This window comes from Rissa tridactyla, chromosome 6, assembly GCF_028500815.1.
Source record: "Rissa tridactyla isolate bRisTri1 chromosome 6, bRisTri1.patW.cur.20221130, whole genome shotgun sequence".
Lineage (NCBI taxonomy): Eukaryota > Metazoa > Chordata > Aves > Charadriiformes > Laridae > Rissa > Rissa tridactyla.
In genome coordinates, this window is record NC_071471.1 from 58,913,416 (window position 1) to 58,928,970 (window position 15,555).

General features: G+C 44.2%; 1 protein-coding gene across 9 annotated transcripts in view; it reads left to right on the forward strand.

Annotated features, from left to right (window-relative positions):
- The window catches only part of WBP1L (WW domain binding protein 1 like), a 60,502-nt gene that overhangs the window by 41,413 nt on the left and 3,534 nt on the right, over positions 1 to 15,555 (forward strand). For 5 of the 9 annotated variants that reach the window (XM_054204797.1, XM_054204800.1, XM_054204801.1 and 2 more), the window contains 2 exons: positions 4,090 to 4,192; positions 15,118 to 15,279. In XM_054204797.1, coding sequence (XP_054060772.1) covers positions 4,090 to 4,192; positions 15,118 to 15,279 — 265 coding nt within the window. Of the gene's footprint in view, positions 1 to 3,177; positions 3,641 to 4,089; positions 4,193 to 15,117; positions 15,517 to 15,555 lie in introns of those variants that run through there. The other 4 variants (XM_054204795.1, XM_054204794.1, XM_054204798.1 and 1 more) reach the window with 3 other exon arrangements.

A 15,555-nucleotide genomic window follows, 5' to 3' on the forward strand; every position in this document is an offset into this window, starting at 1 on the left:
GTGATAGCCACTGGCTATGGGGGAAGAAAGTGCTTTCAGAAAGAAACCCTCCCCCTTCCTTGTTTTCATAAGACTACCTAAAAGAACCCAACAAAACCTCTTTGTAGTAGTGTTGTGGTTGGCCACTAAATGACTGACAGATTTAATTGGTGCCCAACATGGCGTAGTAGTTCATAGAATGTAGTTCGATTTTTAAAAACTCCATGCTGCTAAGAATGATTCGAAATTATCATTGCAAGCACTACTTGAAATGGAAACTAGAAACATAGGCAGGTGTGAGTGCTCTGATGAGATTATTTTTTTTCCCCGTATATAGTTTTCTTACCTATAAAACTACTCTTTTAGTCCTGTGCCTTGTCCATGCCTGTTGGTGAGAAAGGAAGTGATGCGCTTTCATAGCACAAGCCCTTGTGTAACTGTTTCCAGGAGACTTTTAGGCTATAGATAACTATGTTGCTGATATGTCTTAAGCAGTTAGCATTTGGCAGCATGTGACACAAAAAATGAAAGGGAGAAATAAGTAGAAATAATACAACACTGATGGTATGAAAAGTGCAGGCTGGGATTTAATTAGAAATTGAAGCCTGATCAAAGCGCTTGGCAGGAGGGAGAAGATTCCTAACAAAAAATGTCATGGTCTCTGTCATGGCCTGTACTGATGGCAGTGCATAACCTCTTCCTTGGCTCACAAAACAGTGCAAGAAACTGTACAGTGGCTCAGCTTTTCACAGAAATGAGTCTTAAGCCGGGAGGGGAAAGGAGAATGAAACACTCAATCCAAAGGAGACACCTGTAACATGTCCTGGAACAATGCTCTCCATGTGCTGGAGTCTTTGCCTAGTAGCCTTTTTTCCAAAGGTTTGTTGCCTTTACATTTTATCTCTTTCCCTGGGCCAAGTTGAGTAACCTCACATTGGAGGTAGCCGTGCTCCAAGCAGGGGTCAGGCCATGTGACCTGCTGGGATTCTTTCCAAACTAAATTATTCCTTGATTCTGTGAAACTGTTTGGAAACAAGGGTGACAGTTCTGGGCCTGACACGTGGCACCGAGTCTGACGGCTCTGTGTTCCCAGAAACCCATCGGTGGCTGGCCTGGCAGAGGACTGCAGAAAGGCTTCAAGAGAAGCTGTGTGAACTTTGAGGAGCATGGCTGGTGACCAGTTCTGCAAGGACTTTGAAACCCTGGACTTTATGAACTGTGGGAGCTGAAAGCTAACTGCGAGGCTATTCAAAGGTAGAAGCACTTACGCATTAGCAAGGAAGATATTTTCTCTTGGTCAGCGTATAAAGAAGCTCCGGACAGTAAGATTTGAATGCTACTTTAGATGGCAAAGCAGGATGTTGCTTGAGACTTGATCTCCAAAAGCAGACAGGAACAACCCACAGAATACCAACCTAGCTGCTGAGGATCATCTTCTGTTCAGCATGTACACCATCCCCTCATAGACCTGTTTGACAGCTGGGCTAACAAGAAGCAACCCTGCACATAAACATATGGAATTGTGGAAAGGACATTTCAAATGCAATAAGGTTGGCAAGAGGGAGTCAGGAAGTCCAAATAAAAGGATGATGTGATGAAAGTCTCTGAAAACAGGACTGCTGCAAGTTCTTAAGTGGGGAAAAATAGAGTGATGTTCAAGCTGCTATAGGTTGCTACCGCTTGCTGCTGCCAAAAGACGCCGATGTGTTCCTTATTGCTACTCTTTGAAGCAGACAACACTGAATGGAACAAATTTTTGGGACTAAACACAGGTGGTCAAGGATGAATCAGTGTTGTGATGTAGAGGAGTTCCTGAAATGGCACTGTGGAACTCTATTCTTTCATCAGCTCCATGTGATTCATTTGCTGGTTCAACAGGTCACATTGATCTTCATGTGTCACAACCACAGACCTCAGCCAGTTGCTTTCTGGCTTGTGCGTTATCAACAGGATTACAATTTTGCAATGGGATCTTAATTTCTCAATTCTGTTGATATGAGAGCCAAAATCTATGCTCTTCATCCGTTGCATTAAGTCTGAAAGGCCAACAAAAATGGGGAAAAGTGTGCTAATAAGAACAGATAAGAGAATAGATGTGTTCTCTTTCTAGTTCTTTTGCTGACTAAAATTACAATTTTTGGAATGAATAGCATGCCTGAAGCAGAAAATGCTGTGCTAGCTCAACAGTGTCTCCTAAAAGTTGCTATTAGCCACTGCAATTAGAGATGGAAGACGCCTCTTTACCCTATAGGAAAATGTTGGTTCTGCTATTGGCATGCAGCATCTCAAGACGAGAATATAAAATGTTTGCTTTAGCTGCCTGCAGTAAAGCAGTTTGACTGGTCTGTCCAGCAAAATGTTTTTCTCTTCCTGGAAGCAGGAGGCAGGTACCCCTCCAGCTTGTTGCCTCTGTGGATGAATTTTAAGGAGGTGGCCCGTTGGTGCTTTTTAGAGGCTTTTGTGGAAATAGTGGTACCTGTGGAAGGAGGGGAAGTGGTATATCGTATGCTGAGTCGTGTTTGCTGAACTGTGGCCTCACACAGGTCAAAGCCCTTTCAAAAATTGGTGTGACTTCTTAGGAGGAACATGCAGCGTGGGATCTCTTCTGTTGAACCTTAGGTGGTAGGAGGTTCTTCTGCGTTTTAGAAGTTACGTTGCTGCTGTAACATGCGTGCTCAGGTGAGGGACCCGCAGGCCCAGTGTCGGGGAGGTGCTGGAGTGCTGTGTGGTGGGGGAGTGCTGGTGCTCCCCCAGATCCCCAAATAGACTGAGTCTTCTTAAAAATTCAGCGCAAGACTCTTCTGCATTGAAACTGCTGCCTTGCATCACTTGTTCAGCGAGGCGGTCCATAATTTGAAATGGACTTTGTATTTTGTGCGTATGGTGACTCCATAGAGGCTTGTGAGAAGTTTGGCCGTGGTGTGCTCACGTGAAATAGAGGAACGGTGCAGTTCAGCAAGTGTTGGGAACCAGCAATGTACATTCCTGTAGCCTGCTGCTTGGGTTTGGTGCTCTTCCTAGCTGGTTGGGTTTTGTTGGGCTTTTTCGGTTGTTTTTTTGGGTTGGTTTTTTGTGTTGTTGTTGTGTGTTTGTTTTTGGTTTTGGTTTTTTTTTTGAAAGATGGTACTTATAAAATGAATTCTTTCAACATGTCTTTCAGTATAAACCTCCACACATTTTCTTTGCCTTATCGTAAATTTTAAGTGAAAGAAAGTAAAAATTTTAAGCTTTGTTACAGCTTTGTTTGCAACCTTAATATGTTTTTTATAAAGATCTGTTTGTTTCTTAAGAAACTGTGTAGTGTGTTCTAACTTCTAGGTTGCCCCAAAAACTATTAGAGGATGTACAAACCACAACCTGTGAAATGCTTCTGTTTTTCTGTGTTTTGTACTTTTTCCCACCCATGTTTTCAGACTAGCAGGAAAACATGGACTTTGGTGAAGTGGTGCACCACGTGAGGGACTGAGATCTCACACTGTAGTCCTTTTCCATCTTAAGTGTCCTGAGGACCTGCTGGGTGATACAGTACAGCTGATTTGGCTCTGCTCCTGGACTACTTCGCTATTCTGGGAAGAAGTTTTACAGGAATGCTGATCTTATATAAAGCACATGGCTAATTATGAAGGAATCATTTTATATTGGAATCTTGCAGGAACATACTGTAATTATCATTTACATCTAAATGAATCCAAACAGTTTTTTCTCAAATTATGATGTTCTTTTTATTAATACATTTCCTCCACTTGGCATTCAGCCCCAGTAATGTAGCGATAGTGTATAAAATGTGGAACAAATGACATCTTTTCTTTAAGAGAACGTCTGGCTCCCAAAACTTGACAACTTTTAATGGAAAAGGAATGATGAAAAAGCAGTGCTGACTAGATGCTAAAGCAATGTAACCCATTAATTTAGAGATACGGGGTTTTCTTCAGAACAGTCCTTTGTGTTTTTTTGGTGAACCTTGGCTGTATTTTAAGCTCTCTATATATTTTAGAGTTTCCCAAGACCATAACTTGTGACTTTTCAAATGCTTGCTGATCATTGAGTAAAAGATTACATTTACAGAAGATACTGACAAAGCATCTTAAAAGTGTGTCTGTTTAATTTTAGGACAAGGAAACCTGCATGGGTGTCAACAATCAAAGTTACATATGTGAAACGGGCCACTGTTGTGGACAATCCCAGTGTTGCAACTACTACTATGAACTCTGGTGTAAGTCCTTCCGTTTTGTATGGCTTCCCTTCCTACTCTGCATGGCTCTCATACCATAGCACAGGTCTGGCTTGTGTCCCGTGGGGTTTTGTCTTCAGCCCTTGTTATGCATTGACATTGCATTTCACTCCAAGACAAACTGGAGTTGACCTGATATGGCAAGAGAAATAGGGTTGTTACAATGGGCATTGCCTGCTTTTTGAGGAGTAATGGGGTCATCTTGCCACGTTCATCACTGGCGATTTGTTGTTTGGGCATCTCACTGATTTGGGCAATACTGAGGGTTTTGTATGTGAGTGAGGAAACCACGCTTGAGGGAGAAATGCTGATACGCACAACACTAGAGTTTGACACACTCAAACAGAAAATTAATTCAGTATCTTTCATCTTATTGTTTTAGTTCTTTGCAAGAACGACAGTTTAAATCTGATTTATCTTTTTTAAGCTGTCCTTTCAAGGAGCGGGGCCAGGACGGTTATTCTCTTCAGGACGCATTGTGTTTGAAGCACAGATCCTTGGGTGGAGAGGGTCTTGGGGCAAATCTTGTGGGCCATCAGTGGCTAAATACTGCAGGCTGTGAGGAACGTACATTGCAACCCCTCTTACCTCCTCTCCCCCTAAATCTGGGATTTAAAACTACCCATGTTTCTAGTGAGTGGTTGAGTGAATATACCTAATTCCCTTTAGACAGCAGCAGGCAGGTCAAAGCAGGTCAACAAAACTCTGATAAAGGTACATGGGAAAATGGGAAGTTGAAAGGAAAGGAAAGTAAGAAATGCTGAATTGTAAAGGCAGACTTTCAGAGTTGTGCCGGTCTGATGCTGTCTTCCTTTCTTGAGGAGGAGCACAAAAGGCTGAATGTTGATGCTGACATGCTGTTGTACTGCCAGGAGCTTAGGCTGAGAAGGCATCTGTGTTCCCAGAATTTGGAAATGTGGAACTCTGAACATTGTACCCCCGCATTAGAGACTGGAGATATTTTCTTACCACACCCAATGGCGTCTTGTAGCTTTTATGCAACTGTGCTATCTACTTAATCCCTCTGCTGTGCCCACAGTTTCACTTCCTCAGAAGCAGCATGTGTGTGGAAATGTATTATACATACAAAGAGTGTCACTTAACCTGGATCCAAGGACAGGAATAGCTGACACTTTATCCTTTAGTCTAGAAACATGCTTTTACTTTTCAAATTAACCAGTGAAAGTGGTTGTAAATTAAACAGGACTCTGACTCCTTCAAGATAGACACTGCATCAGACTGTAGTGACTGGCTCTGTCTATATTAATGGCAGGATTTGAATGTATCACAGACCTTTTACAGCTGCTTTATTTTCAGAAGTCTCCAAACAGTTCAAGAAACAATTCAGGACTAGATGGGCAGGTCCAGGGACCCTAGAAGGCTGAGAAACGGGCATGAATACGTGGCTGCCTTGGACTGCCTGGTTCAGATCGTGGCAGTCGGCAATGCAGGCAGGACAGATGGCTGGAATTTGTTCGGACTATATGGGGATTCATGGACAAAGCAGAATGGGGAAGGTCAGACCCGGTTTTGGATTTGTGTGGGTGGGAATGTAGAGGAAGAGGCACGTATGCAAGGGCTTACAGACTGTGTAGCAAGCAGGATCTAAATTGGGCAACAGCATGGAGTACAGCTGCACACTGGAGCTTTTTGCACGGTCGCCATCTTTCTCCCATGGACATCTTGAAAGAGGCTTAATTGAATTGCATACAAACAATACAATCCGAACAATAGCCCCCTGCTGTTTTAATGGAATGATTTTGCTTTAACTGTCTTTGCGCTCTCAGTGTGGCACAGCCTTTTATACTTGGCAGTGCCTGGCTGCATCATAAAAGTTCTTGGAAGATAAAACCAGATTTTGTTAGAAGGAAGCAGAATATTTCAGGCTTCTTTCTAGGGCAAGCACACGGGTCATGCTGAGATCATGGAATAAACATATTAGTGGCACACACTGCTGGAGGAATAGTTTCTGTGTTGAGATTCACATTCCTTCTACGTTGCAGAGAGCATCATATACCACACTGAGATGAGGGGACTAATGCAAACATGAAACCTGTTCTTCTAGTCTTTCTGCAAATTCAGCCAAACATCCAACATTGATTTAAAATTGATTAATGTTTTCAAAGCTTGCTTTGCCATTATGAGTGTTAGAAAAAGGTTTCTGGGATTGGAACGGGAGACACCGTGGGGGTATGTGCTTTAAATTTAAGGAAACTCATGTTCTAGAGCTTGTGACCCGCTGCTCCAGGAATTGTTGAATATCTTTGGTGGGTATGTGTGGTGAGGCACTCTTAAGGCCTTCAAGGTAAATAGCAGTGATAGTATATGTAAATAGTCTAGAGCAGTGAATTGATGGTGTGGAGAGCAACAGCTTTACATGCTTAGGAATAGATTAGCTTTTTAAAAGTTAATAATAACTTTTGGTTAATGAACAGTTAAGTTAGCAGCACCTTCTAGTATGGCTTCGTGGTTGTTCTATGTTTTGATTTTTAACCAGTGTATGCATGTACTGAAGTAGCTTTTGAGAAGGTTCTGCTCCTCTTGACCTTCTCAGACCACCAGGGCTATTGCGTGCCTGAAAACAGATCTTCTTGCAAGTCCTGTTGAATTAAATCCTGGATTTATTTACCACCACAGCTTCGTGGGGAGAAGAAGCAGAGGAGGGTGGCATTTGAAATGGAAAAGAAAACTAGTCTGCCTTTGCTGGATATGCCTTCTGAAATGTGATCCTGTCTTGTGGCCGCTTGGAGTTTTTCCTGTAAAAAGGCTTTTTTTCTCTGTTTAAGAATTTGAGGGATGTTTGTCTTTGAAAATGGCTGATCTCAACATTTCTAGACAGCAAGTAAAGTTGCAGTAATTATAAACCAGTCCTTGAGGGCAGTGGAATAGGATGCAAGATCAAGGTATTATTTTGTTAAGGGGTGGAGCGGAGGAATGGAGAACATGATATGCCAAGCAGGTGGACAGCCTGTGTTTAAAATTAGATAACAGCCCGGTTCAGATTCCCCACCCATCTCTTATTTAAAAAAAAATAATAGTGCCATGTTGCCAAATAATAAAACTAGGTCCAGATTTATATATATAGGTCCAATAGCTATATAAAGATCTAATTAGTTCTTAGCTCAAACTTGGTAGCTGGTAATATGTGGGGGGGGAAGTGCAGTATGTATTTTCATTTTCTTGGAATAGAATCATAAAAACTAAAAGGGAAGAAGGGGCTTTACTGTTCCATTTCCTCACATAGGGAAAGGTGTTTGTTTGGATGTTGGTTGGGTGGATTCCACATTTTAGCCTAACAATTTCTTTGGGCTCCCCAGTGAGCTCATAGTCCCTAAGGGGGAGATTGTGGTCCTAGGAGAATGGCAGCAGCTGCTGGATTTTGCTTACTAACTGTTTTTATTCGGGTCTGTTAGGATGTGATTGTGATTTGCTGGAGTTTTCCATTGTTGGCCTTTGTCCAGGCCTGACGAGCGTCTTACTGCGTAAATGTTCCGAAATACAGGAAAGAAGGTGATTGAGGAATGCATTTCCTGCATTTTGCAGGTTAAGGATTCAGACTCAAGACATTCTGGATTTTCCCAAGTTTAAAAATATAATGTGGATTGAAAACCAAATCCAGATCTCCTGACATCCATCCTTGTGTCTCTCCTTGCCTGTTGAGGACCGGCATGAAATTAGACAATTCCAGAGGCTCTGAACACAGCAAGCAAAGCTGTAGAAAGTATTTTTCATGGTGTGGTTGGAAGAATAGTACGCTGTGGTTCAGAAATCGTGGAGCATGGAAACAGACAGCTGGTCAGTGCGTGCAGAAGATCTCGATTGTAGGATTTCAAAGTCAGAGGGCTTAGCTGGTCTTGGGTCATTTAGGTGCTGTACAACAAACCATCACTGGCGATGAGTGAGTATTCAGATATTGGATGTGCTTGTTTTGCTTTATTTTGGCTGCTTTAGCAGTGATACTGAGCCCCTCTGTTTCTGAATGGGGAAAAAAAAAAAAAAAAGAAAAAGATCTTGACTGTTTGGGCCCTAGTGGAAGGGTTGTACAGGAAAATATGTTCTGTTTGCAGGCAGCACAGTCGATGTTTTTGCTGATTTTGAACATTTTGCTCATCTCTGCACACTTCCCCTTGGAATCTCTAGACAGCTCTTTTCCCCAAAAAGCATTCTGCCAGAAAATTTTGGCAAGGATCTGGTTAGTTGCTAAAACTAAAGCAACTGCTGTACCATGTACATGTTCCAGGTCAGCTTTATAATAGGAATTCATTTCCAAGACTTTGCTGCAGTCTCCAAAACCCTCAGTCAAACAATACATCAGTCCTATGTTTTCTGCCTCACCCTGCGTTATCTTAGCCTTCGGTAAAGCCCCGTCCTTTTTCAGAGAGGGGTTTGCCCTGTTCCTTGCCTTTCATCCAGCTTCCTGCGTGGTTGTATTTGCTTTCTCTTCTCTTGGTGTATCAAACTTCAACTTTGGCTGCAGTGACTCCTCAGCTGGTGCTTCAGTGATAACCCTGCCATGACAAATCCTAGCTGAAAGTATAGGGCAAACAAAACAGATGTCACAATCGTGTGGAAACTCATGATAAATAGGGTCACCGAGGGAGTTATTTCCTGATTTCCTTTTACTTTTTGTAGCCTAATCCAGTCAGCAAAATCATTGAGTCAGCATCCCTGGAGGTATTTAAAAGACATGTAGATGTGGTGCATAGGGACATGGTTTAATGCTGGACTTGGTAGTGTTAGGTTAACGGTTGAGCCCGATGACCTTAAAGGTCTTTTCCAACCTAAACAATTCTATGATCTTAAGCTTGTTTTGGTGTGACTCAGTAAAATTCACAAGTCCAAAGGAGAAAGCAAAGCTGTCTTGCATAGTCTGACTGTGCAGATACTGACTTTTGCCCCATGTGGGCTGCTTCTGTCTGCTCTGTGCTAAAAAGCATGGAAAGGCAAGAGACCTTGCTGGTACTGTTTCACCCCCTGCCTTCTCTACTTCCAAGCCAGCTCCTCACCAGATATCTAGATATGTTGGTGCAGACTGTTCTCCAGATCTTGTTCCCAGATGTTCTGGTCATGGTCTCAGCTGGATGTTCCCCTCTGATCTCTGTTAGACCACTGTTCAATATGCATTTTACCAACATAGATGTCTCAAGACGGGTAAGTCAACTGGAATTGACTGGACTTACAAATGTGTCTTCTGGCACGCTGGAACAATTGCTCTCCAAAGGCTCCTTCCACCGGGAAAAAACCCGTAAGAACAGCGTCTGCAGATTTACTGCCTCAAGTTGACTCCCACTGCAAGATAAGCAAAGGATTTTTCTGAAACCTGTCTTTTTCCGTCTTATCTGATGGCAGTGAGTGTACCATGTATAGTGGACACTATTCTGAAAAACAGAAACCAGCTGCAGCTACTGTCCATCTCCTTTTGTCCAAGTTACCAGTCTGGGAGCAGGCGAGCAGGAGTTGGAGGTGCTGTCGTCAGCTTTATTCTTCTGCTGTTCTACTCCACGAACACTCGGTAACTTTTTCCTGCAGTGTGCTCAGGTTAGGGCTGGAGTTCCACAGATTTAAACTGACATAAAACTGTCACTGAAAGTCACAGTCTTTCTCTTGCTGCTGTTGTGTTTGGCAGATGAGTTTCAACCTGCTCTGGTTTCCTCAAACCAGTTCAAAGCACAGTTGCGCACAACTTTGTGCTGGCATGAGAAGAGGCAGCAGGAGGTATGGAAGAGACAGGCAGGAGAGGACCACATCATTCAGCAGCCTTTTTTTTTTTTTTTTTTTTTTCCTCCCTTCTTAAAATGTTCATAGGCCTATGGCCTGGATCTTTCATCTGGCATTCTTGAGCAGCAGCGTCGACTCGTACAGGCTTGTGTCTGAAGTGGCAGGAGATGATGCAGTCTCTGTGCCAAGGACACTATTAAACCCAAGTGCGTCCGGGTTGTGGTACCAATTAAATCTCTCTCCTATTTTTGCTGATAGCATTGGCCCTGTGGAAGAGAATTTTTTTCTAGCCATGGCTGACTGTGAGGCCACCATTTGGGACATCACTTTTTAGTCAATGAAATTGTCCCATTTCTCCTTCTGTTCAGAACCAGCTCTCATGGAGCCAAAGCTATTACCCAGATGCTTGTCAGGCAGACACAAAAACACTTTGCAGTATGTTTTGGCTTGCTTTTAAGAGACTTCCTGCCAACAGAGTGATGGCACTTGCCCAAGTTTACCGTGAACTTGAGGGCAGATTTCTCTGTTCCTACCCTTGGAACGCTCCAGAAAACGTTTTCCATTTTGCACAGGATAAAAGGAGCTTCCCTCAACGGGAATGCTGATGGCAGAATCCCAGGCAGCAGAGCACAGCATCAGGCTGGACATTGCTCCGCGCTTTTTCATGAGGAAGGAATGCTCTAGGTTTTTTAATTCTTAAATTATTTTATTCTTAATTATTCTTAAGCTTGGGCAAGACTATGGTCAGTGTCCCAGAAAGGCTTTTCTTGAAGCTTTAAGCCTGGCATGTTCTTTCACAGCTGGTAGAAAACATGTCTGGTGTGTGACTCTGTGATGGGGCTCCTTTTCCCAAGGACACTGTAAATGTAGCAGCCCTCTCTTTCTTGGGTATTTCCTCTCCTTGGGAGAGATGGCTTTCATGGGAGCTAGTTCTGTTCCCGGGTCTTTCTGCAGCTCCCGCTCTGACTCTAAGCTTGGCACTCATGTAGAGCTTACAGCTCTGAGCCTGTCCGATGCTGGGCAAGAGGTTGGTACTTCTTTTTTTTTATTTATTTTTATGAAAGGTTTTGATGCTCTGGCAGGGAAATCTCTTGGCAAAAATCAGCTCCTTGGCTGTGTCTGATTCACCCTTTGGTTGCATCATTATCCACCCATTGGCATCCCCTGTGAATTTGACAGAAAATATAGCAGTGTTTCTCAGGACTCAGCCTTTTTTGGACTGGAGAATGTTTAAACTTTTGATTCCTTCATAAACCAAAAGCAAGCCTGAAATTGCCTTCAAGTCCAACGGTCCTCCAGTGCATGTTTAGCTCTGAACTGGTGCATCGCTTCTGTTGATGCTGTCCCTCAGCGGTTGTTTTTCCAAAAACCGTTTGCTCTGTGCCTGTCATGTTACCCTCAGGTTGCCGTGAGCTTTTGTTCCCAGTGATCACTGCCAAGTGAACGGTGGGAAATGCTCTCTCTGAAATCAGACATTTAATGGCAAACTTGGCTCAGGTGCCCAGTTTCTCCCAAACTTTACTCCTTTTCCAGTGACTACAGCGATAGCGCAACACAGGGTAGCTGAAAACCGGCTCCTGTCCATTTGGGAAGGAGGCACATGTTGAAGAGTACAGGGAGAGCTTTTGGGCAACTAGAATCCCAGCTTTACTTGGCTTTTAGAGACCTTTCAATGCCAAACTTCTGTTGCCTTTGCACATCTCACCCATTTTCAGCACGAAGCAGAGCCGGTAGCTGCTCTTGCCACGAACGAGGTGTTAGCGTGTACCGCTACTGCGCTCAGCCTCCGCATTTCCTGCTTGGGTAATGTTGTCTTTGGGTGAATTTGAAATTCTCCTCTTTCCTCTCCTGCCAAATGAGCCACTGGGTGCATGGGCCAGTGGTCTGCTCGGCTTACCTCCCTGCTGCTGGTTTGACGCTGAGCATCACCAGGTGTACAAATGCACAGCTCTTCCCTTTACAGTTTACCACTGCACTTGGCCTTGTACGCATAGCTTTATTCCAAATAAATGACCATACTATATATTTGCTAGGCTTTTACAGTTTTTCTATTCTGCAGCCAAAGTTGCAGCTGTGCCCAGACTTCTGGCTAGGGCATGTCTTGGAGCCTTTTAGAGAGGCCCTGGACTCCCAGCACCATGCTGGGCTTGCAACCAAACTGCACCCCCTCCGTCGCTCAATGCTGGCACCCCTGCTCAAGCGACAGTCGAGGACTTCTTGTGTGCCTCAGCATCTGTGGGTGTCCCATCCTATTGCTTCCTATGCTCTGGGGGGGCTTTCAGCCCTGCGGTGCAGATGTGCTGTTGCGTGACAAGGTGGGGGCAAAGCCATTAAAGAGGACACCAGAAGCCAGGCCAGCAAAGGGCTGTGGTGGGCACACGCTTTGCTGACCTCCTGTGATCATCCAGTCAAGTCCTTGGGCTCGTGCTGAGTCAGCGCTTGAGTAATTCCTAGAAGCTCTAGGAAGTGTCAGTGGTTAATGAAACCAGGCAATAACGTGGTATTAGTGGGTTCTTTTTCTGGAATTTCCCATGAAAAACAACAGGTCTCATCCACTTGTGGTCGCGAGCGTGCATAGACCCTTTGCACGAGAATGGAGGTGTTGTTCCTGGCACCGTGGCCAGATTGCAATCCAGTAAATTATGGTCTGTTTACTTAAAATGCCACCTGTGGTTTCAGTAGGATCCAGCATTAATTTAATATCCTAAACTGTTGTATGTTGTTACTGCCTGTTTACAGAGTTGCCGCACATCTTCCCAGGAATGGCTGAGCTTACTTTGACCCCTACTCTCAGCTTGTGCGTCGGTTTGTCTGCAAAGCACTTTGGGATTTCTTTGGAATGGGTAGAGAAGTTTTCTAAAGAAATACTTTTTTAATCTTCTGGATGCAGGCTTGGGTGGGAGCAGTTATTCCCTGCTGAAAAATTCGGCTGCTACAGCTGAGATTGCTTAACAGTGGCAGTTCTCCAGGACATCTTAACTAACTAAGTGCTGCTTGCTACCATTGCATCTAGAGTTCTTGGGAAACGACACGATCAAATGCGTTAAAAAGCATCTGTTTTCATAACTGTAGCTAAAATCCCTGGATAGCTGGGTGTAATTTTCCATTGTTTTTGAACGCATGATCACAGACTGCCCTTCAAAAATAAGGAGTACTTGGAAGATGAGTTGCAGGCCTTCTTCAGTGCATGGTGGCGTGCTGTGCCAATGACCTGGTTTTGATGAGTGAGTTCTTGCTTCCTCAGCAAGCAAGAGCCAAAGGACCTCCTCCTCTTAGCAAGATACAGTGTATTGCTGGGGGTCTTCAAACTGCGAGACAGGGGTTGCAAATGCCTGGTTTTGGAGGGAAGGGTGGACTAGACCAATCCTTACAGTTTACATAAAACGGCTTTTTTAGAAGGAGGAAGGTGTTTGGAGGGCAGTGGACACTTTTTCAGCTTGGTTTGAAGGAACTGCAGAGGGCATCTTGAGTGCTTCCTCCTTTGTTTCTCTGGAGCGAAGATCACAGTCTTCTCTCTGCCTTTTGTGGTACAGCTGAGCAGGCTGGCTAGAAAAACTGCCTAGGAACCTTGATTTCCAGCCAAGCAAAAAAAAAAAAATATGGAGTATGTAACACCTTCATTTGATAGCAGGTTTTGCTAAGTTTGAGTATAAGGTGGAATCCAGTCCATTAGGGAAATCAGTTGTGCAAGGCAAGAGAAGAGATTTCAGACTACTGTGCCAAAATACATTGAGAATTTGGGTTACGACACAGGGAGGTGAAAGTCCCTGCTCAAAATGCTCAGAGGCATGATACGACATACCCAGTTCACCTACAAACAGCCCAGTGCAGGGATCTGAGATCTGTGATGTGGGTCAATTGCACTTTGTCCTGAGCCAGAGCAATACTCCTCTCATTCTTCAAATTCCTAAACTGTTCACCTTTCCCCACCCAGCTCTTAGCAGAAAAAACAATGCTAAGTCGGCAGGGCATGCTGAAAACAACAAGGTATCGTAAAGACAGGACTAAAGGTTTTTACTAGGGAGAAACAAGCAGTTTGATCTCACAGGGCAGAATGGCCGTGGTGAAAACAAGATGTAGCACTAGGAGTCTGTCTTTTGTCTGTTTGGGAATACTGAAGAGTGGCAGAGGTTTTACCGCAAGGAAAACAGTGGTTTGATCTCGGCTGAGGAGTGGTCGCCAGGCCTACATGTTTCTAAAGGGGGAACTCTCCCGGTATCCTTAGCTGCAAAAACTGAGCTTAAAAAAAATAAGGGATTACAGACACCTCTGAGGCAGGTAGAGCTGTGGGCTCTAGTTGCGGGAGACAAAAGCCTCATCTGGAGTGAACGTTGGAGCTCTTCGAAGTGTCCCTAGGAAACATTTTTGTAGTGCATGCAAGCCTGAAGGGGGATTTATGGAAAGGAGGGATTTTTCCACATGTTGGAGGGAGTGGAGAACATTCAGGAAGTGCTCTTTTAAAATTCCCTTTTAAGGAACAGTGTACATATGGTACAGCAGTTCACAGAAACCAGCCATGACCACAAATGGAGCAAAAGTTAGGTTCCTTGAGGATTCAGAGTGGGGGGCTAGTTTAATTTAATTTTGGATAATTTAAGACATTGAATACAAAAATAAGTTTTAAAAATATTTTGAGACATTTATGTAAAAAGAGTATGTTTTTGTTAGGCGTAACAATGAAGGATTTGGGCTGGAAATTAAAGAGCAGTGCAAACAAAAGCACAACATAGTGCTTGGGGTTTTTCTCTTCTTCTGTGGTCAATCTGCAGAGTGTCTTTTGTGTCTTGATTGTTATTTTCAAACCGAAGTGGCTGTGGGAGGCAAGTTCGATGCTATTCACAGCTCTGCTCATATTTTTGGCTAGAAGAAAGGATATCGAAGGGGTGGGAGCGATGTGGCGGAGAACTTAGCCCTGTCTCCACATTTCATTATCCTCCAGAGTTGTACCTATTGAACAAACTCCACGTTGTACCAAAGTGTGTACAGAGTTACCCAGTTCTGTCAAGGCTGCCACCTGTGCAGGCAGGTCCATGTTGAAGCCTCCTGGCACAACGTGTATTTCTGCCTTTAGAGCCTTGTGGGGTTCAGATCTAGGCTTTCTGATGATCTTCTCCACTGCCTTTGTGGGGTTTCCTGGGTTTGGATGTGGCTCTTGCGCCGTGGCTAACGCTTGTTCTCCCCCGCTGCAGGGTTTTGGCTGGTGTGGACCATCATCATCATCCTCAGCTGCTGTTGTGTTTGCCATCACCGACGCACCAAGCATCGTCTCCAGGCCCAGCAGCGGCAACACGAGATCAACCTGATCGCTTACCGGGAAGCCCATAACTATTCAGCCCTGCCGTTTTATTTCCGTATGTACCTCGTACTGTTTTTCCTGGAGGTCATGGGGAGCAGGGCAGCAGCGAGTTTCCCATGTTGGGTGGAAGCGGGGAGCAGTGGTTGGGCTCAGCAAGAGGTGGGGGACAGCTTTGCTGGCTAACCTTGGCTTGTAGAGAGGAGGTGACTCATTCCAGCTGCTGGATGCATTTGAGCCCCCTTGAGTCTGGAGTTGAACGACACCACCTTCCACCCACCCTTGATCTGGCTCTGTGAGTGCAGTGATCCCCTGGGTGTTTTTCTGGGAATGT